The sequence below is a fragment of the Lygodium microphyllum genome, chromosome 20 (genome assembly GCF_053477565.2).
Source record: "Lygodium microphyllum isolate KBCC chromosome 20, Lygodium_microphyllum_v1.1.10, whole genome shotgun sequence".
Classification (NCBI taxonomy): domain Eukaryota; kingdom Viridiplantae; phylum Streptophyta; class Polypodiopsida; order Schizaeales; family Lygodiaceae; genus Lygodium; species Lygodium microphyllum.
The window spans coordinates 73,817,374-73,844,729 of record NC_141154.1 but is presented as its reverse complement, the minus strand read 5'-3'; the positions used below and the strand labels follow the sequence as shown (position 1 = coordinate 73,844,729).

The window sequence follows — 27,356 nt, the reverse complement described above, 5'->3', positions numbered from 1 at the left end:
TGGGGTAAAAGATAAAGTAAAAAGGGCTTTGCTAGCCTACTTCTCGTGGCACCGTTGTTGGGCTTGAGAGGGGGTATTGAGCTAAAAAACACATTAGCTTCACTTAAACAACTCCCCAAAAATGCTTAATTAAGGAAGAAACCTTGTTTATTTAAAAGAAATGCGTTCGTAGAGTGTTTGTGTCCCATAAGCACAAACCCACTTGGGAGGGCCCAAACTTTCTGTAAATAGGTATGCTGCCCTCCATTCAGACTTATCTCATTTTTGCAGGTTTCAGGTGTTTTCAGTTTGCTGCCCACACCTCATTCGTGGAGGACATTGCAGTCCAAGCTGTCCATTGTAGTCTTTACTCATGTGGCACTTGTTTTCAGCTCTCCATCATAATTTTGCTGTTGTTTCCAGTCAGGCAATTGTTGCTGTCCACCCATCCTGCTGTTGTACAGCCTGCCACGTTAGCATACTGCTACATTTGCAAGCCCCAACTTCGTTGCCTTGCTTGTTTTCCCTCTCCTCCCTTCTACATTTGCAGATTTTCTCTGCTCAGCCTGTCGTTGCTGTTTTCTCTATCCTCCCTGTTACGTTTGCATATTTTCTCTCTCCTTAGCCTACGTTTACATCACACACTCTCTCTAGAGTGATGTTTGCATCAGATCCAGTCACACACAGGCTGTGTTTACTGTTGTTCGACACTTAGAGGCTGCCTTGCTGCGATTCAGGATCCATTCAGAGTACGAGACACTGTCCACCTCATTACCCCTGCATTGATCCTTGAGATACAAGAGGTTGAGGTTCAGTATTCATTCATTGCATAGTGTGTTTGCTACATGAGCATTGTATATTCAGTAGTCATATTACTTTATTCATTCTCTGTGCTCATTGTCTTTGAGTTACCCTAACTCTAATTGTGTTTTTCTATCAGTCTGTGCTTTGTCGTACAGTGTTATTTGTTTTTTTGTGTTAGGGTATTTCTTCACAGCTTCTAGCTAGGCCATGTAGAATTGTCAGCTTGTTGATGCTTCTAGCTACCAACAATTGATTGGATCCTTGATTTGGCTACTCAACACTAAGTTTGATCTATGTTTTCCAATTGGTCAGCTTGGAGGGTTTATGATTGAGCTCAAGAAAACTCATTGGTAGCTTGCCTCTAGGATTCTTCATCTCCTAGGAAAACTCTCGACCTTGGCATATTCTATCTTGTAGGTTAAGGAGACACTAGTCTAGTGTTGTAGGGATGGAGGGATTCTAATTGGGCTAGAGATGTTGATCTTGGCCAATCAATGACAAGTTTTTGCTTTCTAAGTACCATGAGGAGTATCATCTATGACATGTGAGATCATGTGGCTTTGGAGAATGTTTGGAGAGCTTGACTGTCATCAGACCCAAGCTACCACTGTCCTATTTGACAATGAGAGTTGCATAGCTTTTTCACAGAATCTAGTGTTTCACACACGGATGAAGTATATCGAGATCCATTGCCATTTCATCCGGAGAAGAACTTGGATGGCATAGTTGAGATGGAATATTGCAAGATTGAATACAACTTGGCAGACCTCTTCACCAAAGCTCTTCGTTGGGCCATTCTATGACAACATCCTAGATCCTTGAGCCTCATGTGCATCTAGGATCTAAGATGGGGTGTTAGTAGTTACCTCATGGATAGGTAGGGCAAAGTGGGCAGGTAGGGCGGCATGGGCAGTTTCCAGCCGATTGCGAGCAGTGCTGGGCAGTTCCAGGCTGGGCAGGGCAGCACAGGCAGCGCATGGACAGGCAGCATGTGTGCAGGTGGGCAGTTTTTGCTGGTCTGACTGAGGCAGGTTGGACTGCCACGTGGCAGTTTGGCGGACCTGCTCTGATCGGCCCTCTTTTGGCAGGCCGACCTACTCTTTTCCAACCCCACTTTCAGCCTGTTTATAGGCACTTGCTTTCTGGTCTCTATTATTTCAGTTTTGTACTGAGGGTGTGAGGTTTCGGCTGTCAAGATACACATACAACCTTATGTACCCATTCTACCCTGATTTGTTCACTGCTCAACGTTCCATTATTCTCAAAGTTCTTGTCTCTCTCTCTCTTTCTCTTCTCTCTGCGTTCAACATCTATGATCAGTTTGTGCATACATTATCACATTGCTGCAGTCTGACAAAAATGCAAAAAAACACATAAAAACTGCTGCGTTTTGGATAATAGGAGCCCTGAAGAGCATGGGTGGCCAGATTTGCTATTTTATTTAGTATGAGTATGATAATAACGTAAATTTATAGTAGCCTTGTGCCTGTTACCACTATTTTGAAAAGGTGCAAATAATGTAGTGGCCAAATGTGTTATTTGATTGTGAAAGATTGATATAACAGCATGGATGTTTAATTAGAAATGGGGCTTGTTTGAAAACCTGCAAATAAAGCAACCACAAATCTTTCATCACCTTATTTTCAACTTTGATCATGTACCTTTTTTTGCCAAATGTTTTTGTGAGTTGCATTATTCTAACTTTATCAATTTGAAATTTTTAGGCCTTTAACTCAAGAGCATTGTTGAGGTGTTATTCCTAGTGTTTATCTTTGAAGATTTTATGGCAGTTTCTTCATCAGCTACCACAACAAATGCTATGACTAGTGCAAAGGGGAAAACTGGTCCCAATGCAAATCAGGCTTCTGAGGCTTCATTGAAACGAAAGCGTGGCATGTTTACAAAGGATTGTGAGTATTTTGCTAATACTCATACAGTTAACATTTTTGTTGTGTGTCTAAAATTTGGTGCATAAGTTATATTGTGTGGACTTGTTAATATGCTCCCTAGAAAAATTAGACCTAAGAGAGTGATTCTTAGATATAGTGTCAATGGGAACACTTTCCTATAGATGTTGAGAATTTATTAATTACCCTTTTCAAGAGGTTATCTTTAGCTTTATAACGTGGTTGTTTTGAACTAGAGACCGCTCAATGTTTCCTCTTCTATCAATTGTAGCTCCTTATTCTTTTTCTTCTTCTTGTTGCCTTTTTCTTGTGCCACTTATCCTCCAAGTGTTTTAGCTTCTTGTTTGTGATTATTTCAAGGCGGATAGAGACCCTTAAGTGGGAGGAGCTAGGTCCCATGGTCTTGGACCAAGAGGAATAATTGAAGGGTATGAATTTGTAGAAATCTAATGCTCTTATAGGTCAGGCTTCCCACAAGAAAGGGGAAGTAGGAGTAGAAGAAGTTAGATAAGAACAAGAAGAACAAGGAGTTCACTCGCCACATTTGTGGTAAGATAGGTCACTAGAAGAAAGATTGCCTCAATAAGGACAAGAAGGACACCAAGGAGGAGGAGAAGAGTACAAAGGAACGGTGGCTACTCTTGCATGAGTAGGTTTTCTACATGTAGAGGCTATTGAGCCTTCTTTATAGGATTCGTCTTATGTATCATTGATGGCCCCACAATCTCAGGAGTGGATTGTGGACAGTCACCAATGGTGCTTCCCGCCACATGATGCCTTCTCTAGATGGCATTGCATATGTGTTTGATGCACGGGCACATTCTTATTGGTGATAGTTCTTCCATTCTCATTTAGGGCAAGGGTGATATGTAGTTGATTTTGGATGGTCATGGCAATGTTCACACTTTGGAGCTTCTCTATGTTTGAGGGTTGGGCTATCTTCTTTCAGTAAGCAAGATTGTGGACTTGGGCTTTAGTTGAGTTTAACATGGATTCCTTTGGGGTTTCTTGATGGAAAGACTAGACAAGTGCTTTGCCAAGGGCAAGAGGAAAATGCTCTGTAAGATGTGGAGTTCTCTAGCCCTTTTGTTTTTCTCATTGCCTAATTGCAGATTGAGCTTTGGCATACTTAATTCAACCACCTCAACTATGGGTATCTTCGAAAGATAGCTTGTTATCAACTTGTGCGTGGATTGCTAGATGTTGGGGTGAGCCATCTGCTATGCGCATCTTACACTTGAGATAAATAGAACAGAAATATGATTCCTAGTAAGGCTTCAAGAAGGCCAAGGAGCCCTTGGAGCGTGATGTGGATGGACTCCCTTAAGGAAAGCCTTTAATTTATGTTGATTGTGGATGTTTACGATAGGTTGACATGGGCATACTTTCTGATGTTGAAATGTAAAGCTTTCTCTCACTTTAACGATTGGCTCATCTTTGAGGAGAACCATTTAAGCTGGACGCTTAAGATAGTGAGATTCGACAAGGGTGGAGGGTTTTGAGTTTGTCTCCAATGAATTAGCTTGGTTTTGTGCAGATCAAGGGAGTTATTTGGAGTATGCAAACACTAATACTCCTCGAGAAAAGCATATTGCAGTGTCTAGTTCCTACACTCTATAACTCCATTTTGCGAGGGGAAGTTGGTAGAACTGAGCTGGTGAGAAATACCATGCTCTTGTAGAAACTCGAAAAACTTATGAAAGGTAAACTCGCCCTTGCTATCACTTCTAAAGCATCCTACATGACAATTAGTCTGGTTATATACTAATAGCACCCAAGCAAAAAAATATATGAAGGCATTGGACTTATGCTTAAGAAAGGACATCCACATGTAATGAGAATGATCATCCACAATAAAAAAGAAGCACAATGTACCGTTCAAGGCGGCGATGGATATCGGGCCACAAAGATCAACATGAATCAATGTGAGAGGTATCTTAACTCTATGTGTAGATTGCTGAGGGAATAGGATGCAATGTTGTTTTCCTAGTTGACAAGCTTTACAGACATCTCGCAATAACTTTAGGCAAGGAAGGCCATAAATCATCTTTCGACATGACAACTCATAAAGAGTGTTTTATCTGAGATGCCCTAAGTGAAAATGCCAAAGATGCTCAGTGCTCGTAGGTTCTTGTGTAGTAGCGAAAGCCTAGAATCAGTGGAACTCTGAGCCTTCGGTTGTCGGCTTGGAAAGAAATTGTGTCATGTGGTACAGGCCATTAGGTTGTGCCTCACTGCAGGCAATCACTAAACGAGTCTTAGAGTCAAGGACCTTGACTATGGTCGTTGTGAAGAAGATTGCTTGATCCAATTGGTAAAGCTACTGAATGGATAACAAGTTCACACCAAGTTGGGGGACATAGTATACATAATCCAATGTAGCTCCGGTCATTGGAAAAACTGATGTGATTGTGAGCTTGAATCGTGATCGAGGAGTTGTTTCTAACTCGGATGTGCCCGGTTGTAGGGACTTGAGAGAGGAAAATATCCGTGATGGGGGTCATGTGATGGGTAGCTCCATTATCCACAATCCAAGGAGTAGCTGAAGTTCTTGGTAGTGACAAGTGGGCCTCTACAGTCACCTTATGAGGAGGCAACTTGCATATGAGAATGAGATTGGTATCCTCAAATGTCTCTACGGAGATGATGTGAGCCTTTGTAGACCAGTCAGACAAGCCCTGTAGCATTGAGAACATTGTTAATTGTAGTGGCTAATCGGTGGCAATGTGGGTCTGGTCTCGCTAGTGTCCCTACTGAGGGTTGCTACCACCTTGCCTCCCTTGTTGCCGATTGAGAAGCGGGGGTCTGAGTCTTAGCTTTTGGTGCTATGCCTCTTGCCTTTGATCGATACTCATTATAAAAAATGGCCAACCTTTTGACAATATTGATAATACTGATTTTTCTTTGGTACATTTTGCCATGTGGGTTTTAGAGATGACTAGGAGTTTTCTTGGGTCTCACTAGTTACCTTCTCGCCATTTTGCTATGCCCAAGCCATCTACTAGGTAGGGCATACATGTCTCGATGCCTCCACCTTCACGAGCACTTTATGGAAACATTCATGTCCCAATACATCCGTATCAATCAACACCCATTGGACACTATTAGCCTATTTATGCCTACCCACCTCGCCCTCCTACTTACCCTCCACCACCTCCTTATTATTCTACTTATCTGACACCTCATAGTTCTTCGTCTTCATCAACCAAAGATGCCTTTAATGATAATATTCGTTTTAACAGGTCGAACTTCACTACTTGGTCAAATCTGATGAGACATGTCCTTGACTCCCAAAACCTATGGGATCTTGTGCAGGGGTTGGAACCCCAAGCTAATTCCACACTTGTTCTATACGAGGTTGTCCACTCATGAAAGGCTAGAAATACCTTCACTATTATCAAGCTGATGCAAGGTCTATTATTCGAATTTCATTCAGAACTTTGGCATTTTAATGTAGCATTTGAGTGTTGGATACACTCGACTGACCGCTATGTAGCTCAAGATGGGATCCGTCATATCAATTTGGATAATGAGCTCCAAAACTTGAAAATCATTGATTGGAATGCCTTGAAAGTCAAGCTGACTAAGTAACACTTAATGGAGGTTGAAAGGAAGGTGTAGCGGAACTAATGGGTGTGATGGGCGGGATATTAAATGGATTTGTCATTTTAGTCGCTTTTGGAAAAGTATTAGATTTCTTTTCCATTAAATACAAATGAAGAAATAGATGCATCACTAAAATCATATTGACCATGAGAAGGAAAAATTGAAGGAAAAGATGAAGAAGAAGCACTTAACGTCGATTCTTGCAATTTTTGTTTACCTTTTATTGAGTGCAATTTGAAATATCTATCCTCTTTAGGGCTAATGTATCCATGCTTGGTGTAGATACTTTCTTCATCATGAGCATCTCCGATACCTTGCAAAAAAGAGGGAGTAAAATCAAAAGATTGAGAAGTATCATGCATATGTGACATGGGAGTGAATGAAAGGTGGAGTAGAAAACGGCTTGTACTCCATACCAGTTTCCACGTAAGGGTGATCAGTCCTTTGTGGAACTTTTGTCCTTCCTTTGCAAATCATCAGACCAGTGCACTAAATGTAAAGGGAAAAACTTAGATTTACCTTCAATTTGCTGTTGAATTCGATACATGAGAATGAGATTATATTTGGCTCATAAAATCTTGTATGGTTTGTGGACTCCATGGTAGTTTGACGACGGCTATGTTGGATGGAGGGGCAAGCTGTGAAGCCCATTTTGTTTAGTCTCTTGATGTGCTAGGCTTAGGAGCATCATCATGATGTGGTGAATTTGTGTTTGAAGTCGTCTTGCTCTCTTGTTGTTCTTGCTTCTTGTGAAGGGCGTGCCGATCAAAGATTGAGGTTTTGTGGAAGAGAACCTTGCTTTGATACCATGTGAAGAAATACCCTTATAGAGAAACATAAACTAAAGCGTATATGATAAAACATAAACTTAGAAGAACACAATTAGGGTTAGGGTAATATAGAGACAATGAATACAGTGAATTTGAATGAATGAATGATTGCTGAATATACAATGCTCATGTAGCAAACAAACCGTGCAAGAATGAAAATTGTACCCCAAATGTTGGGAATAAAGGGCCATTGTGCCTTTTATATGTGCATGGGTGTGAACACACCCTTAGCACATTGTACTTTCATATATATATATATCTATCTAACAACCTAAAGTGGTACACTCGTCATTGTACCAAAAAACGTGCTTACTTTTTACTCTTCTCTCTCTCGCACTCTCTCTGTCTCTCACTATGCATAATGACTGTCTGCCTCGATCTCCGTGCCTAATCAGTCCCTACCATAGTTGTTTTCAGACGCGTCTGAAATGAATTTCAGACGTCCGTAAACGTTTGAAAAACAGACGTTTATAAACCCCATATAAGACTTGACGTTTTTTTAATTTAAAAAATGTTGACGACTTTACATAAAAGCATATAGAATGTGGTCGCCTTTATCTGCCGACTCTTTCCCTGGATCCAGGCAGTCTGAAACACACACTCCTGAAGATTGCATGTGGGTCTAGAGGAGATACAGACTGCACTCTTGAGAATGATGAAGATGATGAGTAGATTAGTTGATGACAGATGAATCATGAATCATGATATATGATGTGACTCTATTATGCAGTTTTCAGTTTTGCTTTTGGTTGTTCCCTTTCAGTTTTTAGTCTACTATGCAGTTGGCATTGGGCAACTTGGCTTGAATCTTAATGACAGATGTATCATGTATCATGTCAATTCCTTGAAAGTTGAATGATGAATCATGAATCCTTCTATATTGACTCAAACTCTGGAGTCTCAGTCTTCAAAGTTCAAGAGTTGTGCATTGTTCTTTTATTTTGAAATTAGCACATGTTTATCATGTTTATTATATCTTAAAGTTGTGTATTTTTCTCATATTTTGTTAAGAATATGTTAAAAAATTAGGGTCACGTATGATTCAGGTCTAGGGTCTGAATCATACTCGTTTCATACTTTCATATGCGTTTGCGTTTGACGTGTGATTCACGTATGGAAAAACTATGGTCCCTACAAACTGGTATCAAAGCCAATGGCTCACTCAAGCTGTTGAGGGGTAGATTGACAGGTGTAACAGTCTTGTGGGCTGTTGAGAGGTGTAGGCGACACGTAGAGTCTCGTGTAACAGTCTTCTGGACTGTTGAGGAGCAGGCGACACGTGGCAAGGAGACGACCAGACAATCGAGTTGCGTGACAGGTGACGGGCGACAGTCGCGAGTCGGACAGAACGGGCAGTAGCAGGCGTGACGGGCTGCGACTGGTCGGGGTCGAGCGTAGGGTGACTGCAACTGACGGGACAAGGTAGCGGGCAGCAGCCAGCACGTGGCAGGCAACAGTCGACGAGCGCGTTGCACGGCGGCACAGGTCCCGTGTGTCATGGGACGGCGGTCTGGGAGGCGGCGTGACTAGTCATGGACGGTAGTCAGGCCGGTCCCCCCCCCCCCCGGCGGTCATTTTCTTTAAAATTAGAAACTCTATTTCTTCAAAATCTCCTTTAAATTTGCCTCCTCTTCTTCAGGTGTTCGTGTGCGCACGCACAGTTTGCAAATCTGTGTAGATTTAGGCCCATAAATTTGGGGCTTTTTCCAGATTTGGGAAATTTGATGTAGGACAAGCATTTCTGTTTCGGAAATTGCAGGAATTTGTGACATTCTGTCCTCGAGACTTGGGGCTTTTCATGTGCATGCACAAATTGGGCTGAAATTAACCCAATTTCTCGACATTGAGGCACATTGGACCCCGTGCAATTTGGGGCTTTTGCAATTTGGGCAAAATTTGTGCAGCATTTGGTCATTTTATGTACATGCAGGTTGAATTCCGCGCAATTTGAACATCAACACTTGGTAAAATTTGGGGGTTTTACTGAAATTGCTATATTTTGGCAAAACTGGTCTGTCCTATGTATGACAGAGAAAATGCAAATGTGTATTTGATGCTTTGAGCACAAAAATTTGGGGCTTTTGACCGTTCCTGTCAAAATTTATGCCCGTGGGTACATGTACAACAGAAATTGCAGCTGAAATTTTGGGATTTCTCGGTGCTTCTGAAAACTTAATTACAGATCTGAAATCTGTACTTCTGCGTGGTCATTTATTGCTGATTGGTACCTGTTTGTACCTTGGTCACTTGGGTGACAGTTTGGGCCTGCATTTACTGGTTTTTTGGTCACATTTGGGCTGAAAATCATGGCTGGCAGCAATGACAGCAGTAATTTGATGCACATAAAGAAGCTTGAAGGTGCACATAATTTTGCAGTTTGTCAAAAACAGTGCTGCAATATCGTGTTATAAAAGAAGCAGGCAAAGCCGATCAAAACAAAAGGGGCAAAGCCCGCGGACATGGATCAGGATGATTGGGATGAGTTGAATGAGCTTGCACGCTCAACCATAGAGCTATTGATTTCTGATGCCTTGCTCTTCAACATTGAAGGTTTGGATTCTGCATATGCTATATGGACTAGACTGGAAGAACTGTATGCACAGAAGAGTGCTGCAAGTAAAGTGTATTGGCTGAAAATGCTTATGGATTTGCGTATGAAAGAAGGTACAGCAATGTCTACTCACTTGAGTGAGTTTAACTCCATTTTCAGCCAGTTGGTTGCCTTGAAGTTCATGATTGATGAGGAATTTAAGGCTACTTTCTTGCTTTGCACTCTACCAGAGAGTTGGGATACATTCAGGATTGCTATGAGCAATTCTAATGTGATCCTTTTGTATGCTGATGTAGAGAGTGCTCTACTTATGGAAGAGATGAATCGGCATAACAATGCATCCAGTAAGTCGTCCAGTGCTTTGCATACTAGGGGCAGATCACAACAAAAGGTAAAATAAAATATGATGGCAAGGAACACAGTAAATCATGTGGCAAAGATGTTGAATGCCATCATTGTGGCAAGAAGGGTCACTTTAAACGTGACTACTACAAATGGAAGAAAGAGAAAGGAAAAGGCAAGGAAGAGAAGAGGGACAGTCAGTCTAAGAAGAGCAGTGTAAAACTTGAGGAGGTGAATATAGTCACGCATGATAGTGACAGTGGGAGTGATGTACTCTTTGTCTCTTTACATTTTGGTGCACATGCTCTACTTGCAGATATAGATGATGACATGCATACCTAGATTCTTGATTCAGGTGCTTGCTTTCATGTCACTCCTCATCGTGAGTGGTTTTCCGCCTATACAGGGGTCGACATGGTGTTGTCCATCTTGGGAACAACTTTGCATGTGAGATTGCAGGTATTGATAGTGTGCAGCTACAGTTTCAGCATGGCTTTGTCTTTACACTTCAGCATGTAGGGCATATACCTCAGCTCAAGAAGAGCTTGATTAGCATAGGGCAGCTAGATGATGATGGTTTTCATACCACCTTTGGTGATAGAAAATGGAAGATCTGTAAGGGATCTAGGGTTATTGCCAGAGGTTGCAAAAGTGATACGTTGTATCCACTTCATGTATCTAGTGTGCGTGATCATGTTGTTGCCGTGACCGAGTAGCCAAGTGTTTCTTTGTGGCATGGCCGGTTGAGACACTTGAGTCAAACAGGAATGAAAGTGTTTTCTCGTTTGGGTTACTTGCCTTGTCTTCGTTATGTTGATTTTGAGCATTGTGATCATTGCATTATGGCAAACATGCATAGACGTCACATAAAAAGTCTCTTTCTTTGAAATCTTCTCCTCTAGAGTTAGTACATTCGGATGCATGTTAAATGCTAGGATTATCTTTAGGGGGAAAGAAATATTTTGTTACCTTTGTCGATGATGCTACAGGAAAAGTATGGTTTATCTTATTCGTAGGAAGGATGAATTGCTTGATAAGTTTAAAAAAATGTTGGCATTGGCTGAAAATCAGATAGACAAGACACTTAAGTGGCTTTGCTTTGGCAATGGTGGGGAATATGTGTCCAAGGCCTTTCAGGTATTTTGTGACAACAAAGGGATAAAGAGGAAGCTCATTGCCCCTTATAATCCGCCCCAAAATGGAGTTGCAGAGTGTACAAATTGGACCATACAAGATAAGGTCCGTACGATGTTGTCTCATGTTGCATTATCCAATGTTTTTTGGGCAGAGGCTGTTATGACAGACTTTCACTTGATTAATCGGTCACGAAACAGGTCTTTGGGGGGGGGGGAGATTTCCCAAGAAGCGTGGTCCTTCATATGCTCATTTGAAAGTGTTTGGCTGCGAGACTTTTGTGCACATTCGTAAAGAAAAACACAGTAAACTTGACCCAAAGTCCTGTAAATGCATTTTGCCAGGATATGGTGACGAGGGTGAAATGGGGTATAAATTGTGGGATCCCGAGAAAAGGAGAGTAGTACGCAGCAATGACGTTATCTTTCGGGAAGATCGCATGCACAAACAACCGGAAAAGAGTGAGGAGGTCCATAGGGTTGTATTCCGGGAAGAAATACCTTTTGGACAGCAAAATGTGCCCGCTGTACAACAGCAAATACCTGCTGTAAATGAACCTGTAAATGCAAGAAATGATGTCGAAATGATCAGTGAGCTATTGCCCATGAAAATGAGCCATTTTATGTGCAGGAACAGCCAGGACAGCAAGCTGTTAATGCTTATTTGTAGGCTGAAATGCCAGGACAACATGCTGAAAATGGAAATTTGCAGGAACAACCAGCAAACAATGACCATTGGCTTAGGAGATCGTCTAGGGCTACTAGACACCCTGACAGGTTTGTTCCTGGTGCAATTAATGTTGCTGATTATGTCATGTTGGCAGACTGTGGTGAACCGTCTTGCTTCAAGGAAGCAATGGACAGACAGGACAGCAAGAAACGGTATAAAGCCATGCTGTCAGAGATGGAATCTCTTGGAAAAAATGGCATTTGGGACTTGGTGCAGTTGCCTAAAGGGCAGAAAACCCTTCCATACAACATGGTCACTTCTGGTTCCTCACCAAAGTACAAAGCAAGATTGGTTGCAAAAGAGTACAAGTAGGAGCATGGAATCGACTTTGATGAGATTTTCTCTCCTGTAGTCAAGATGAGTACATTGAGAACCATTTTGGTCTTGGTTGCAGTTGAGGATATGGAGCTTATACAGATGGATGTAAAGACCGCGTTTTTACATGGTGATCTGCATGAAGATATATCTATGCAACAGCTTGAAGGGTTTGTTGAACAAGGGAAGGAAAAAATGGTATGCAAACTCAAAAGGAGTTTATATGGGCTGAAATAAGCACTAAGAGAATGTTATCATAAGTTTGATACATTCATGCAGCTCCAAGGCTTTCATAGAAGTCAAGTGGATCACTGCTTGTACACTAAGAAGGCAGTAGATGGCAGCCTGATTATCTTGGTTTTGTATGTTGATGGCATGCTAATTGCTGGCACAGATACTCATGCCTTGGACTCACTGAAGCAAAGTCTTTATGGCAGCTTTGACATGAAGGATCTTGGTGAAGCAAATCACATTCTTGGCATGCGAAGACTCAGAGAAAGATCAAAAGGCTTACTCTATCGATCTACGTAGGAGTATATCTCCAAAGTTTTGTAGCGTTTCAATATGTAGGGGGGGATAACAATTGGGGTTTCATTGCCTCCATATGTGAAACTTAGTGCAGAGTACAGCCCTACATCTGATGATGAAAAGGCTGAAATGACCAAGATACCATATCTTTCAGCTGTTGGCAGTTTGATGTATGCTATGGTTGCTACACGTCTTGACATTGCCTTTGCAATGGGAGTGGTTAGCAGATACATGGCAACCCTTGGCAAGAAGCATTGGGATGCAGTGAAAGGTATTATGAGATACCTCAAAGGCACAAAGGAGTTGTGCATCTGCTTTGAAAAGCAGAAGGCATCTGTTGTTGGCTTTACGGATGCAGAGTATGCTGGACATACGGAGTGTAGGAAGTTCACTGCTAGGTATGTGTTTACTTTCACAGAAGGAGTAGTCTCTTGGATCTGCAGGCTAGAAAAGTGTGTTGCATTGTCTACTACAGAGGTAGAGTATGTGGCTGCCACTGAGGCATGCAAGGAGGCTTTATGGCTTTCACGGCTGGTGGGAGAGCTTGGCATCATAGAGTTACTTGTTCTCCATTGTGATAGTCAAAAGTACTATCATGCTAGCACGGAATTCGGTCTGTCATACAAAGACAACGCACATACAGGTGAAGTACAACTTTATTAGAGATGTACTTGGCAGCAAGAGCATTGAGCTTTTCAAAGTGCATATAGATGATAATCTTGCAGACCTTCTCACGAAGGGTCTTCCAGCAGAGCGGTTTGCTCATTGCTGACAGATAATGGGAGTTGGATAGATATATTTATTTTAGCTTTGTACATACCTAGACTCAGTTGATTCTTTTCTCCTCTTAAGGCACATTGCCTTTAGGTGGGAGGTTGTTGGAAATAAAGGGCTATCGTGCCTTTTATATGTGTACGTGTGTGAACACACCCTTAGCACATTGTACTTTTATATATATATATCTATCTAAAAACCTAAAGTGGTACACTCGTCATTGTATCGAAAAACGTGCTTACTCTCTACTATGCTTTCTCTTGCACTCTCTTTGTCTCTCACTACGTGTAATGACTGTCTGCCTCGATCTCCGTGTGTAATTGGTCCCTACATTGAACTCGTGTCTTGAGGACCGAGGCAGAGGTGCTGAGTGGGAGAGTGTGCTGTACTCCTTACGGATTCCCAAACGCAGCAAACACAGCCTCTGAGAGTAAAACACTAGCAATTACAGCCAAAGAAGCTTGATTTGATGTAGACAGGTAGTGGATGAGAGAGAAAAATTGCAATGTAGCCTCCACAAGCAAGGCGACAGGCAGGAGAGCACCAAGGAGTGATAAATGTAGGGAACACTGTCAAATGCAGCAAGCTGGTATCAAATGCAGCCTTTTGGAGGAGTGGCGTGTGCTGATGAGGATGACGTGTGAGCAGCAAACACAGGTTGTGATGCCATTAGGCTGCAAATGCAAGGGGTGGAAGGTGGGCGACAATGGGGGAGAGCCTCTAGAGGTGTTTACTGCAAAGGTAGGGCTCAAAATAGTCGCCTAATGCATGTGCACAACAAGGGACAAATTTGATTCAGATGTCCTTCGTGAGCGAGTGTGGATAGTGAAGCTAGAGGGCTTGAAACTTGCAAAAGCGAGTTTAAGGCTGAATGGAGGGCAATCAGCCTATTTATAGACAGTTTAGGGACCTCGTGCCACACATAGTTTAAGAACTCTCTTGAATTGTGCACCGAATTAGGGAATTAATTAATTAAGCATTTTTGGGGCTGTTTCAGAGGCTAATTCAGCATGTAATGCTTGTTTTAGGTCAACAGTGCGCGCTGTTCCTTTCATGGTTTCATCTTCTTAGAAGATTGATTGCCATATGCCAAGAAACTAGACCATCTCTGACCAAGATATTAGCATGTTGTGTGAGGTCAATTGCCATCAAAGTAGTCCCTTAAGCTTCGCAATATGACGTTGAATGCTTGAGCTGGCATAAAAAATAAATGCATTGCGAGAGACCCAAATATGGATACGACCCCAAAATCCGAAAAATTGAAACAATATCTTCATATGAGGTTGTAGTAGACCATGATATTTAGCTTTACCAAAAACCCAATATAGGAGGACACGTTGTAGTCCCCACCACAACATGCCAAATGTTTGAGAGAAGAGCCCAAATCTTCCGTGTGAAAGGGTAGGAGATGAATCTGTGAAGGGAAGACTCAACCACAGTGGTATAGAAGAAACAATTCCCATTAGAAATATCTGTGCGGTCAAGAGTCGAGGCAAGGGGGAGGTCCCCCCCACCAACATCCTCCAAATGAAAACCTTGCGTTGAATGGTGTCTTATTGATCCATCTCTCCATTATTGTTAACTTTTACCAGGCATTCGATTTGCGCAATCCCCAAAGTGTACTGGCTTTGGTGGTCAACCATGTGCAACCTCTGATCATGAAATGATAAATTTGATCAATTGAAGAGGGCTGAACTGTCAAATGCCCTAGAAGATCCCAATCTTGCCAAGGGCAATTAGAATATAGGATAGGAAAGGGTTGTTGGTCTTGTAATAGATCGGAGACTCTACCCCAAAGATTATTGTAGCTGTGAGGTACTTGAAAGACTCATCTCACGGTGTGATAGGACATTAGAGTGCGTTGGGGCAAGAGAGTGGTATCTGTTAGCAGAGTATTTGTCAGCTCATGTGTGAGTCTGAGCTTGATCTGGGCTGGGCATTTTTAATTAGGTATTTTAGGTATTTTTCTGTTGTGGCATTTTATGCCAGTGGAGTATTTTATGCACCAGTCGGCCAGCATTAAATGCTGTCCGACCAGCATTATTGCTCCCCACTTTTTCAGCCTATTTATACTCAGTGGCTCCTCCTCAGTCAGTCACTTCATCTTCACCATCTGCAAACTCTGTGGAGAGAGGAGCCAGTGCCAGTGCCCACGCAGCCAGTGACTCACTGTTGTATGCGACTGTCTCGTGTTCAGATATATGGATTCCATTTCCCGTGCATACATCTGAGTTCTCATCTGTATCGTGTTTTTTCTTTTCTCTTTTTGTCTTGTGTTTCAGCAGTTTATTTCAGCACATGTTTATGCTTCCACCGCTGCTCCACTTCTGACATGGTATCAGTTTTCAGGATTTGTGTTTCTGCTGTGTTTTCTTGCTGATTTCAGGACTGTTTTGTACCCCTGCTGATCAGACGACTGCTGTCGCAGCCAGGCGACCTGTTTTGGGGCTGTTTTCAGCCTGCGTTTTTTGCAGTCTTGCCATCGCCTGCTGCCTACGCACCCTCTACTGCCTGCGTTTTTCATCTGCAGCTGTTGGCGACAGTTTTCTACCTGTTTTTCTCCAGTTTACAGCCTGCGTTTTGCTGATTCAGCGTCTCTCGTGGCTGGGTGACTGTTTCTTCAGGCCGTTTTTGCTGTTTTTGGCAGTTTTTGACTGATTTTTTAACTTTCTGCAGCAAATTTTGTCTTCTATTGATCAGATTTTGGGTTATATTGCATGTGAACTCTCATTTTCTGTAGTCTGTGCTTGTGTTTTGGCTGTGTTTCCTCTCTAAATTCCATCTCTTCTCTACTTCTCTTCTTATCCTCTCCATATGGCTCCTCCGTGCACTTCCACTGATGATAAGTTACATGGACCTGATTATCTCACATGGAGTGCTGTCATGAAAGCTTGGTTTGTGCAGAAGCGGTTATGGTACATCGTCTATGGAGCTACTCCTCCTCCTCTCCGTCCTTTTCCTCTTCCTGAAGACTTTGATGAGGACAACCATGAGACATCCTTGAGATTACAGGGGCGGCTTCCAGCACATTATGGAGGTGAGGCTTATGTAGCTTCAGAGAGGGGTAACGGGAAGGCGAAGTCGAAGGCCCAATGTTACCACTGTGGCAAGAAGGGACATTTGCGGAAGGACTGCAAGAAGTTAGCGGCTTCCAGGAAGAAGGAGCAGACGACGAAGCGGGATGCTGACTCTACCGATGAGTCCTCTTCTTCATCAGACTCCGACTCCGATCCTCCGACCAAGGTGAAGTCCAAGGCGCGGAAGGGATCCTCTTCTTCGGATCGCGGGAAGGGCTTGGTGGCCCCTTCCTCGGCTGCTTTCTAGTGGTGGTGATGAGGTCATCCCTCACGACTCTCTTGTGCCAGAGAGGGAGTGTGAGCGGGTGTTCAGATGGGGCAGCCGCGCCTCATCTATACTTTTATACAGGTGCACAGGTTCCAGAGAGGGACGTCCCTGACGCATCGACTTCAGTCTGGCGGAATCAAATCCTGGAGCTGGGATTGACATCCAGGTTCATGCTGAGCTGGTTCTCTGACAGAGAGCGGGAGGCTTTCGTCTGGAGCTCACATGAGGGGACACTTTGGCGGTCTGGCCAAGGGCAGGGACTCCATGGTCACATATGTTCAGAGGCATTTTTGACAGGATGGTCTTGTATGCTCCTGCGAGACATTGATGATGGACACAGAGACATGCTATGATCTTCTCTATTTTCAGATGTTTGGTACGATCGACATCGACATCAGGTTCTCTCCGAGGCACCTTGGTGGTGGCTTGATCACCCACTGCTTGGGTATCCATGGTTCTACTTGGTGGTTCTATGTTGTATAGTTTCTGATCCCTTTTCATTGTACTATTGTATTGTATCAGATCACTCATGATCTGAGAGAGGGTGTTAGCAGAGTATTTGTCAGCTCATGTGTGAGTCTGAGCTTGATCTGGGCTAGGCATTTTTTATTAGGTATTTTAGGTATTTTTCTGTTGTGGCATTTTATGCCAGTGGAGCATTTTATGCACCAGTCGGCCAGCATTAAATGCTGTCCGACCAGCATTAAATGCTGTCCGACCAGCATTATTGCTCCCCACTTTTTCAGCCTATTTATACTCAGTGGCTCCTCCTCAGTCAGTCACTTCATCTTCACCATCTGCAAACTCTGTGGAGAGAGGAGCCAGTGCCAGTGCCCACGCAGCCAGTGACTCACTGTTGTATGCGACTGTCTCGTGTTCAGATATATGGATTCCATTTCCCGTGCATACATCTGAGTTCTCATCTGTATCGTGTTCTTTCTTTTCTCTTTTTGTCTTGTGTTTCAGCAGTTTATTTCAGCACATGTTTATGCTTCCACCGCTGCTCCACTTCTGACAGTATCAGCCATCTAGGTCAATCCAAGATGAGCCATGCGATTGAACTCTGGTCTCTCCTCATATTTGCCTTGCCAAGAAAGAAGAGGAGACATCACTAGACTTTCCATCTGCAATGAATTAGCCGCCTATTTGTTCTCTATCGGATGCCGTCAGGCCTTGGAAAGGACCATTTTCCATGAACACACTAAACAGTTAAAAAGAACAAAGGCAGACGTAGAAAAGTGAGCCTCATCATTGAGCACATGCCACCACGAACCTTGAATCTTTGTATTACCATGCCAAAGGTCCCGGTCCTCAAGGAAAGTGTAAGCAATAAGAGTCCAGGGTGGTTGACCAATACACAACGCTTGAAACAAGGACCAATGGAGGGCTGTCATATGGGTCCCCACATCCAAAACAGCCCCACCTCCCATGGATTTTGGGGTGCAAACATGACTCCATGATATCCAGGATATACTTGCCTGCATAGAATATTTCTTCCATAGCTTGAAACAGAAGTGCCAGGTGAGATTCTTCAAGGCAACATTGGTCCAAGGCAGCAATCGTAAGAAATACGCGAGCACGGGAAGCATAATAATTTGGGCTCCTTTGAGGCGCACATGGAATGGTCAAGCTTGAGATTTCCAATAAAGAAACTTGGCTTCCAACTTTTGAGATATCCATTTCAACAAAACTTTTGGTTGCACGTCAACCCCCAAGGGGTAACCGAGATGCCTCACAATGTCTCCTTGTTGGACAAGCATACCTTGCCACCCGAAATTTGGCAAATTGGAGTGTGTGCAATCAATAAGGGAAGATTTGGCAGCTTTGATTGGCAATTGTGACGCATGTCCAAATAATTCCCATACGTCCAAGGTTGTCTAAAGATTAGAAGCATCTACTTTCAAAACCATAAAAGTATCATCAGCCAGTGCTTCACCGACAAATTGTTGCTGCAAAGGTAGAGATAGACTAGCTAACTGCCTCGAGTCCACAATATGCAATAGCATGGAAAAAATAAGGTGAGTAGCAAGTGCAAAGAAGAGTGGGCTAGGAGGACAGCCCTGTTACACTAAGTGCACAAGGGAAAAAGGCTTAATGACTCCACCATTTAGCATAACATGGGAGGTGGCACCTATGCTGATGCCAGATGGTGTAGATCAACCCAAACATGCGAGGTCCAAAACCCATAACTTGCTTGAGATCTACAGGAAAAGACCGTTCCAAGAAGTCAAAGGCCTTTTCAAGTTCAATTGCACCAAAACCACCTCCTACTATATGTGCCACGCATAGTCTATGGCCATTTGTGTCTTTAGCATATTATGAAGAATGTTTTTGCTCTTAATAAACCCATATTGGTGAGGATGAACAAGATGAAGTAGGTGTTTATGGAGATGATTTGCCAACACCTTCGCAAAGATCTTATCCATCAAGCCCATCAATGAAATCGGTCTCCATTTTGTAAGTTTGGATGGGGAGGGAACTTTAGGAATCAACTTAATCAACCCTTCTTTTCACGATAAATGCATGCTACATGAAGCCGAAACCTGTTGGCACATGGCAGCCAAAGGTTTTGCCAAAAGAGATGCATAGGTGCCAAAGTATTCATTGGTGATACCATCCTAGTTGGAGCTTTTATCATTTGGCAAACCCAACAAGACATCCACAACTTTGTCCTCATGGATATCAGCTTTCAAAAAAGTCTTGCATATCGTGGGGAACTTGATCTTTGAACAAAGCATAAAAGTGTACACAGGCTTGAGCAATCCACCGAGAAGAATATATTTGGCATGAATCCAAAAGATTTGCGAAGTATTCTCGACACATACATACAATACATGAGGGATTTGTGAGTGTGACCTTTTGCATCTTGCAATCTCACCACATTCTTGTGCGTTGGGGAAGCATACAAGGCTTAGAAGAATTTATGAGTCTGATAAGAACTGTCTTGAAGACTGTAAAAAAATTCCTTAGCTTAGCTTGTTAGTAAGACAACAGCTTAAAGCTTTGAATAAGTTCACACAACCAAGCTGAATCACCCATAATGAGATTAGAAAATCATCATGCAGCAAATGGAGCAACAGTAAATGGACCAAGGCCAACATGTCTTCTGCAGCATGCAAACGCTGCCTATTAAGCAAAGCATGATAGATCCCATATACATTGGAAATCAATTTGTCAAAGAAGTCCAATCCTTGTAGTGGAAAATCATGTGAAGCCCCTTAAGCAACCAGGCCATGTAGCCCTTGAAAATAGCACGACTCGCAAAGAAAGAGTTGAATCTCAAGGGCAGCCTACGTAGAAGACCAGAGAAAGCATCCACATGCTGCCAATCATGTCAAGCTGCAAAGGGAAATGGTCGGATAATGCATAATGCTGCAAGACTTGCATTTCCAAGATTTTTGGTAAAAAGGCATAAATACGATCTAGTTGAGATCACGTGGTCAAGTATCAAGGCGAGTGAAAGGTAAATCTTGAGGCCAATGGAGAAAGCCAAGACCAAAGATCCTATTTAAGGACATCCATCACAAAAGCCTGCCATGCCTTGCTTTCTGTGTTATCCATTAGAGAGTGTTCCGAAAAGTCGACTCCATAGGGCTTTATGATGCAATGAGTCATTAGGTGCATAAAGGCCAACTAGCCATAAAACTTGCCCCTCAAACACAACCTCAATCACCATGAGGTGTCCATGACATCATTCTTAACAAGCATCGGCTGGAATTTACTTATATATAACCATGAGGACGTTGGAATAGTGTTTAGCCTTGCAACTAACATAAAAAAGACAGAATCATGTCAAGCCAAAATATGACCAGCATCATTATGGCTCTTGTGTTCAACAACACGCAAAGCATCCCAATGTCTCTCATGCAAAATACGACACATGTCATGTTGTTTACTATAGGAACAAATCCGACAAGCATTCCAAGTGGCAATCTGTATATGTGAAATGAAAGAACTCATGGATGAGGTTGTTCATGCCTCCATTGAACTTTCTCAACTAAAGCCTCTGAGAACTTTCTCAACTAAAGCCTCTAAAATTTCTTCATCCAAAAAATCTGGCAAAACCGCAAAAACATTCTATCCCGCGCGAGCAGATTTCACAAGGGAAGGATTACTTCCATTTATTGCAAGAAAATGAGAATATTTACGATCCCACGAGGTGATCACCTTGCCTTTATGATAAAAAACAAGGCATGCCGAAGGATCCCTTGGATGCTCTCAAGGGTGTTGAGCTTGTGATTTGGGTTGTGCAGCTTGCTTCAAATTGGATAGGTTCATGATAGGTGTACGTGGCATCTCAGAAGATTTATTCTTTCTACACATATATATATGGAAGGAATCTTGAGTGCTTGAGGATGAATCCATCGGCTGCTGAATTTCCACCTTTTTACCCTTTCTACACTGAACATCAAACCATCCCAAATCATATGGATCTAAAGAAAACACAGGTGGCTTATGTTGGATTATATCCTTTTGTGGAGGCCATTCTTGAGTAAGCATTGTCTCAACCATCATATCAATATCCACATTACTAGTAAGAGTAGCATTCTTTTTGTTTGGACACTCAGCCATGAAACAACCAAGCTTGCCACAAGTGAAATAGTGACGTGCAAAGGTGCCCCAATTAAGCTTAAACCATAGTGGGTGCATGCTAATGCAATTAAGGTGCAACCAAATGGGCCTTTTCCTCGAAGTGTCCTAGAGCATGCATAAACGATTCTTGCCGCTTGCCCTCATATTGGGATGTACCAATACAATACCAATAGCTACCATTGCCTCCCTTAACAGAAGCCAATAAACTATGGGGCAGCTTTCTACTGCAACCCACATTGTTTGAAAATGAGCCATGGGCCTCCATAGTACCACATGCACCAATTGCCCATCAAAAAAGAGGGGCAGCTTGCCCAAAAATCTGTCTTTGTTTGTTGTTGATGTAAGCAAAGAATATTGTGGCTGATGCATTGTTAGGTAAGCTATAAATTTCAATTGTCAACATGGTTTATCAGAGTGAGTTGGATACCACGAAAGAGCAATATGTTGCTGACTTAGACTTTGCTAATGTTTATGATAAACTTTGCAATGGCTAGAGGCATGAGCACTTTGTCGTAAGAGATGGATTTTTGATGATGCATGGACGAGTATGTCACAAGGCAATTAAGGCCTAGAGTTATCATTGAAAGTCATGCTCCTCCACTTGTAGGACACATAGAGGCATTGATGCCACGATCAAGGTAATTGAGCATTTCTTTTATTGGCTAGCTTTGAGGCATGATATAGAATGGTTTTTTAAGACATGTGTCGTATGTTAGAAGGTAAAGCACGATAGACAAAAGATGCCGGGTTTATTGCAGCCCTTGCCTATTCCAGATAGGCCTTGGCAGAGCATTGCAATGGACTTTATTTTTGAGCTTCCTAGGACATATACAAGGAATGATGGGATATGGACTATCATTTATATGTTTAGCAAACAAGCCCATTTCATTCCGGTGAGGAAGAAAATAAAGGGTGATCATATGGAACAATTGTTTTTCTAGTACAACTTTAAGTATCATAGTATGCTAGATTCGATCGTTAGTGATCGAGACCCTCGGATGACTAGTTTATTTTAGAAGGGGTTGCTTGAGAATATGGATACCGGGTTGAAATTCTCATCATCCTTCCATCTGTAGATAGACGGTTAGTTCTAGGATGCAAATTCCATAGTGTTAGATCTTTTGAGGTGCTATGTTTCAGACCACAAGACATAGTAGGAGTAGAATTTACCCTTGGTTTTACTAACAATAACACAATGTATAGTTTCATTGGCAAAGCTTCATTTGAGGTGGTTGAGGGTGGCAAGAAAGCACCACCTATCTTGCAAACTAAGGATAATCTCTTTGAGGTTGACCGTTATGTGGAAAACTTAAATGTAGCCTATATAAAGATAACACATGCACTTCAGAGATCACAATAAAAGCAAAAGTGGGGAGCTGATCGTCATAGACATGCAAAGGGCGATTATGCATTGCTGTGTTTTCAAAAGGCAAGGGTGAAAAAGACAAAAGGAAGAGAAAGATTGTATCCAAACTTGAGTATGAGATTTTATCGACCCTTCTAGGTATTGGAGAAGATTACTGATGTGGCATATGGGATGGAATTTCCTCGAGGTTAGCGGATGTACATGCCTTTCATGTCAGTTTGTTGAGACTTTTCATGACGATGTGCTAGCGGTTATGTCTGTTGAAATTCAGCCTGAGGTTAAGGAGCTGGATGAGATTTTGATACCTGAGTAGATTTAGGCACAGAAGGAAAGAAAGGTCAAAGGTAAAGTTTCCGAGAGATACTTGGTGAAATTTTAGAATTATTCACCAATGGATGCCAAATGAATGGAAGAGGACGACTTGGGAGACCAATTCTAAGTTGTTGTAGCTTTATCTAGATGCCTTTCAATTAGAGCCGATTTTAGTTTGGGCTTAGTCAAGTTCAACAAAGTAGGGGTTCAGAGTATTTCCTAATGCTCAAAGGGGAGGTAAAACTTCCACTCCACCAATTGTGGATAGCTCTCGTATATAGTGGATCTTGGATGTATTCAACATGTACTGTATCGACAATATGTCTACCATGAGGTCGCTGTTAGTATAGTAGTCAGTGTCAGATATATGTAGAGGAGAATGAGTTTCACTTGGGCACTGGAACCATACTTTTGCATCAGCTCATAATGAGTTTGGTATGAATTTTACCTCAGTTTTGAGACAAAGATTCTAATCAGTTTCAGCTCAGTTTTTAATTGGTTTAAGAACAATTTATGGTTATTTTTGGGATTAGTTTTGCATCAATTTTTGCATCAATTGTTGGCCAGTTTTTGCATTTAGTTTTTGATCAATTTAAGGTCACATTTGCAACAGTTTGTGATCAATTCTTAGATCAGAAAATGATCAGTTTATGATCAGATTATGCTTAGGTTTCAATGGTTTACAATTGGTTCCATGAACAACAACATGTTAGTAAATGCCATTGACAGTTTCAGCCATGGTTTATACTAAATTAACTCTTTTCTATGGTTAATAGTCAAAACAATAGAGAAACATGTGTTATGGATGCATTCGATGAGTTTTTAGCAACAATTGAGAAACATGTGCTATGGATGAATCCAATGAATTTGTGATTAGTTCTCAGATCAGAAAATAATAAGATTATGCTCAGGTTTCAATGGTTTACAGCTGGTTCCATGGACAATAGCATGTTAATAAATGCCATTGACAGTTTCAACCATGGTTTATACTGAATTAATGCTTTTCTATGGTTGATAGTCAGAAATGTAGAGAAACATGTGTTATGGATGCATCAATGAGCTTTTAGCTACAATTGAGAAATATATGCTATGGATGAATCCAATGAGTTTGTGATCAGTTCTCAGATCGGAAAATGATCAGTTTATGATCAGATTATGCTCAAGTTTCAATGGTTTACAACTGGTTCCATGAACAATAGCATGTTAGTAAATGCCATTGATAGTTTTAGCCATGGTTTATGTTGAATTAACACTTTTGTATGGTTGATAGTTAGAACAGTTGAGAAATATGTGTTATGGATGCATTCAATGAGTTTCTAGCAACAATTTTGGAGTGATTTTCAATTTTATGTTATGTATATGTTGATTGGAAATTTTCAACAGGTTTGAGGCATGTAGCATGGTTGGACAATAGTGGCCAATGTTGTGAGTGTGATACCTTATTGAAATTCCAGTGCGGTATGCTTTTTCTTTGGCACAATGAAATGTAATCGAGGATGATTGCAAGGATTTCAAGGGGGAGGTTTGCCACGGGGATCTGAAATTTTGAGATGCTTTAGTCTTGCTGATAACATTTGATTAAGTTATTAATCAAATGTGCAAGATTGCTTAAGCACATGTGATGCACATGGCATATATTTCATTGTAACAAGCCAAGGACCACAAGGATACAGTGGGTGTCAAAGGCAAAAGTTGTGATAAGTTATGCCGACTCGATTTTATTGGTCAGTTGGAATTAGATTTGACCCTAGGACAGCGGTTTGGCCAATAAGTGTTAGTGGTAGGACTAGGGACTAGCATTAATTGATTAATTAATGCCAGTCTAAGGGTCAACAAAGATTGGGAACCACTTCAAGTTGTAAATGGCCTAGCCAATTTAATTATGGATGGGTATATTTAATTTTGGGCAGGGTCAGAAGGGCTGAATTTAATTTTCAAGATTATTTAATATTGAAATTAATTAAATGGTTGGATAATGTTGAAAAATGGGTTTAGAAGGCTGCCACTTGGCAAAAATGCCCATACAAGATTGGAAAACGTTTTTGGAGGTTGGAGAGAGAGATTTAGTTCATTCAGGATGAGGAAAAGAGAGAGAACAAGCTATTAGTTTGAGTTTTTTGCTTTGGAGGACTTGCTGGAGGCTAAAGTAGCATTTGATGCAAGCGACAACATTTCTGGGACCTTCTGGAGCTGGTGAAAGCTGATTGAGATAGGCGACAACAATTTGAGGTCTCGTGGCAGCTTGCAACAGCATTAAATGTTGTTTGATACAGGCAACAATCAGATTTTAAACCTTTCTCGCATGAAAATCAGGAAATTCTCTCTCTTCTAGCATTCTCTCACCTTCTTGAGCTTGTGCTTAGTCATTCTCAACATTTCTCAGCCATTTGGATCAGATCTTAGCCAAATTTGGTGGAGAGCAAAGAGATCTCTGTTTTAAGTTTTACATTTTTGTAGAAATTAGAGTTTGAGCCAACCACCCCAAGACCCATGCCAATTGGTGAAGGCATCGTACATTGAATTCAACACCTAAAATTTGTGGAATTTACATGGAATTCAGATGCCAACCCATTTATTATAAATTGGGGCAGCATTTGACCAGTTGGTAGTTCCATTTATGCAAGTCGTGGGTGAAAAATCAAGGGGCAATTGGCTCGAATTGATTGCTGATTGTTACTACAACAAGGGGTTTTTGGAACAATAAAGGAGATTGTGAATCTCAACTTGTACTCATTTCCATTAGCAATCAAGTTAAAGAAATACCGAAAGAGGTGTTAGTTTTGGGGCCAATAGGGTGTCCAATGTCCAAGATTATTAACGTAATTTGTGTATTTCAAGTTATGTTCATTTGTTGATTTTTGTAATTAAGTGCTTAATTAGGGAATTACCAGCCTTTCCAAGGAGGAAGATTGGTTTCCAACCATACACACAACACCCACACAAAGAGGGGTAACAATCCTAAGAGTTGAGGAGATGAGAGCAGCACGTCACTTGTGGATAGAGGGGATGCTATATCAAAGAGAGTTGAGGGAGATCCGCCACCGATATGAGTAGTAGTTGATTGAGTGGAGGGCGCAATCCAGATGCTACCTCATACTATTTCATCCAAGATGCATGACATACTCTATGCACCGATCGTGATTGGATGGAACTAGATATAGAGATATCATTCAGCCACATAGCTAGACATGTACTACCTTATCCTCTCGCTGTATCCATATATGAGCACTATTTTGTTTTGTACATCACCTTAGCTTCTTTTCACATATATTACACTGACTATCTTTTCGTATGTCACACCTTGATATCTAGTGATGACTAGCATTGTATATGGTTTTCTCTCAATAGGAAGATTTTGACCTCAAAAGACGTTAGTATATCTTTCTTTCTTTCTTTCTCTCCCCCTCCCCTGGCCTTGTTTACTTTTTTTTTTCAATCTAGTCATACGCTTCCGTATTCGTAGTATTGCTGACACTGTAGTGGCTAGGGAGATATTTTCTAAAGCATCAATGTCTTAATTGATTGGCACAAGTCCTATGGATTTTGGGTATGTGACACTAGGTAGTTGGAGTGATGACCGCAACACACCTACACATGGAGGACCATGGCAGCCTAACATTTACTAGATTTATCAAGAGATTAGGCCAGAGACTTAGGGAGGAGCTTTGAGGCTAGATTCATAGTTGCTATTATCAGAGGATGGAGATGTGTATCATTCGACCTACGTTACTACCATTGATTATAGGTGTAGAGAAGAGGTGGCCTCTTCTCTTCAATCACTATTCAAGGTCAGAGTTAGGCTGCACTCTCGGATGGAAGGTGGGCTTATGTTGGGTAAGATTCTCTTTATAGGTTGCTACCGCAGTGAGAGACTAGTTTGCATTTTAGGAGCTACCATAGGAGATTTACAAGTAAAATTTGGAAGATTGATACAGACACTTCTTAGACATGGGTTGGTCTCTTTTCTAGAGGGGATATACTTCTAGCGGTCAACGTGACTATCAGAGACAAAATCTTCATTGTTATGGTTGAGGATAGCTACCTCTAGCGAGAGGATTTTGACAAGACAATGTTCATTGGATGTTCTAGATAGAGGATTAGAGTAGTGGCACATTGTGAGAGGAAGTGGTATATCAACCCAAACCCTATTGGATGGATGGAAATATTTGGCTTGTCAAAGGAGGCCTCTTCAAAGATTACAATGGGATCCAAGAGAGTGGATGTGGAGGGATCCATTTCTT

General features: G+C 41.7%; 1 protein-coding gene across 2 annotated transcripts in view; it reads left to right on the top strand.

Moving 5' to 3' along the window:
• The window catches only part of TAF13 (TBP-associated factor 13), an 86,859-nt gene that overhangs the window by 21,159 nt on the left and 38,344 nt on the right, over positions 1 to 27,356 (top strand). Inside the window, exon 2 of one of the 2 annotated variants that reach the window (XM_087660707.1) lies at positions 2,574 to 2,693. In XM_087660707.1, the coding sequence (XP_087516833.1) occupies positions 2,603 to 2,693 (91 nt within the window). In that variant the 5' untranslated portion in view covers positions 2,574 to 2,602. Of the gene's footprint in view, positions 1 to 2,507; positions 2,694 to 27,356 lie in introns of both variants that reach the window. The other variant, XM_087660706.1, reaches the window with a different exon arrangement.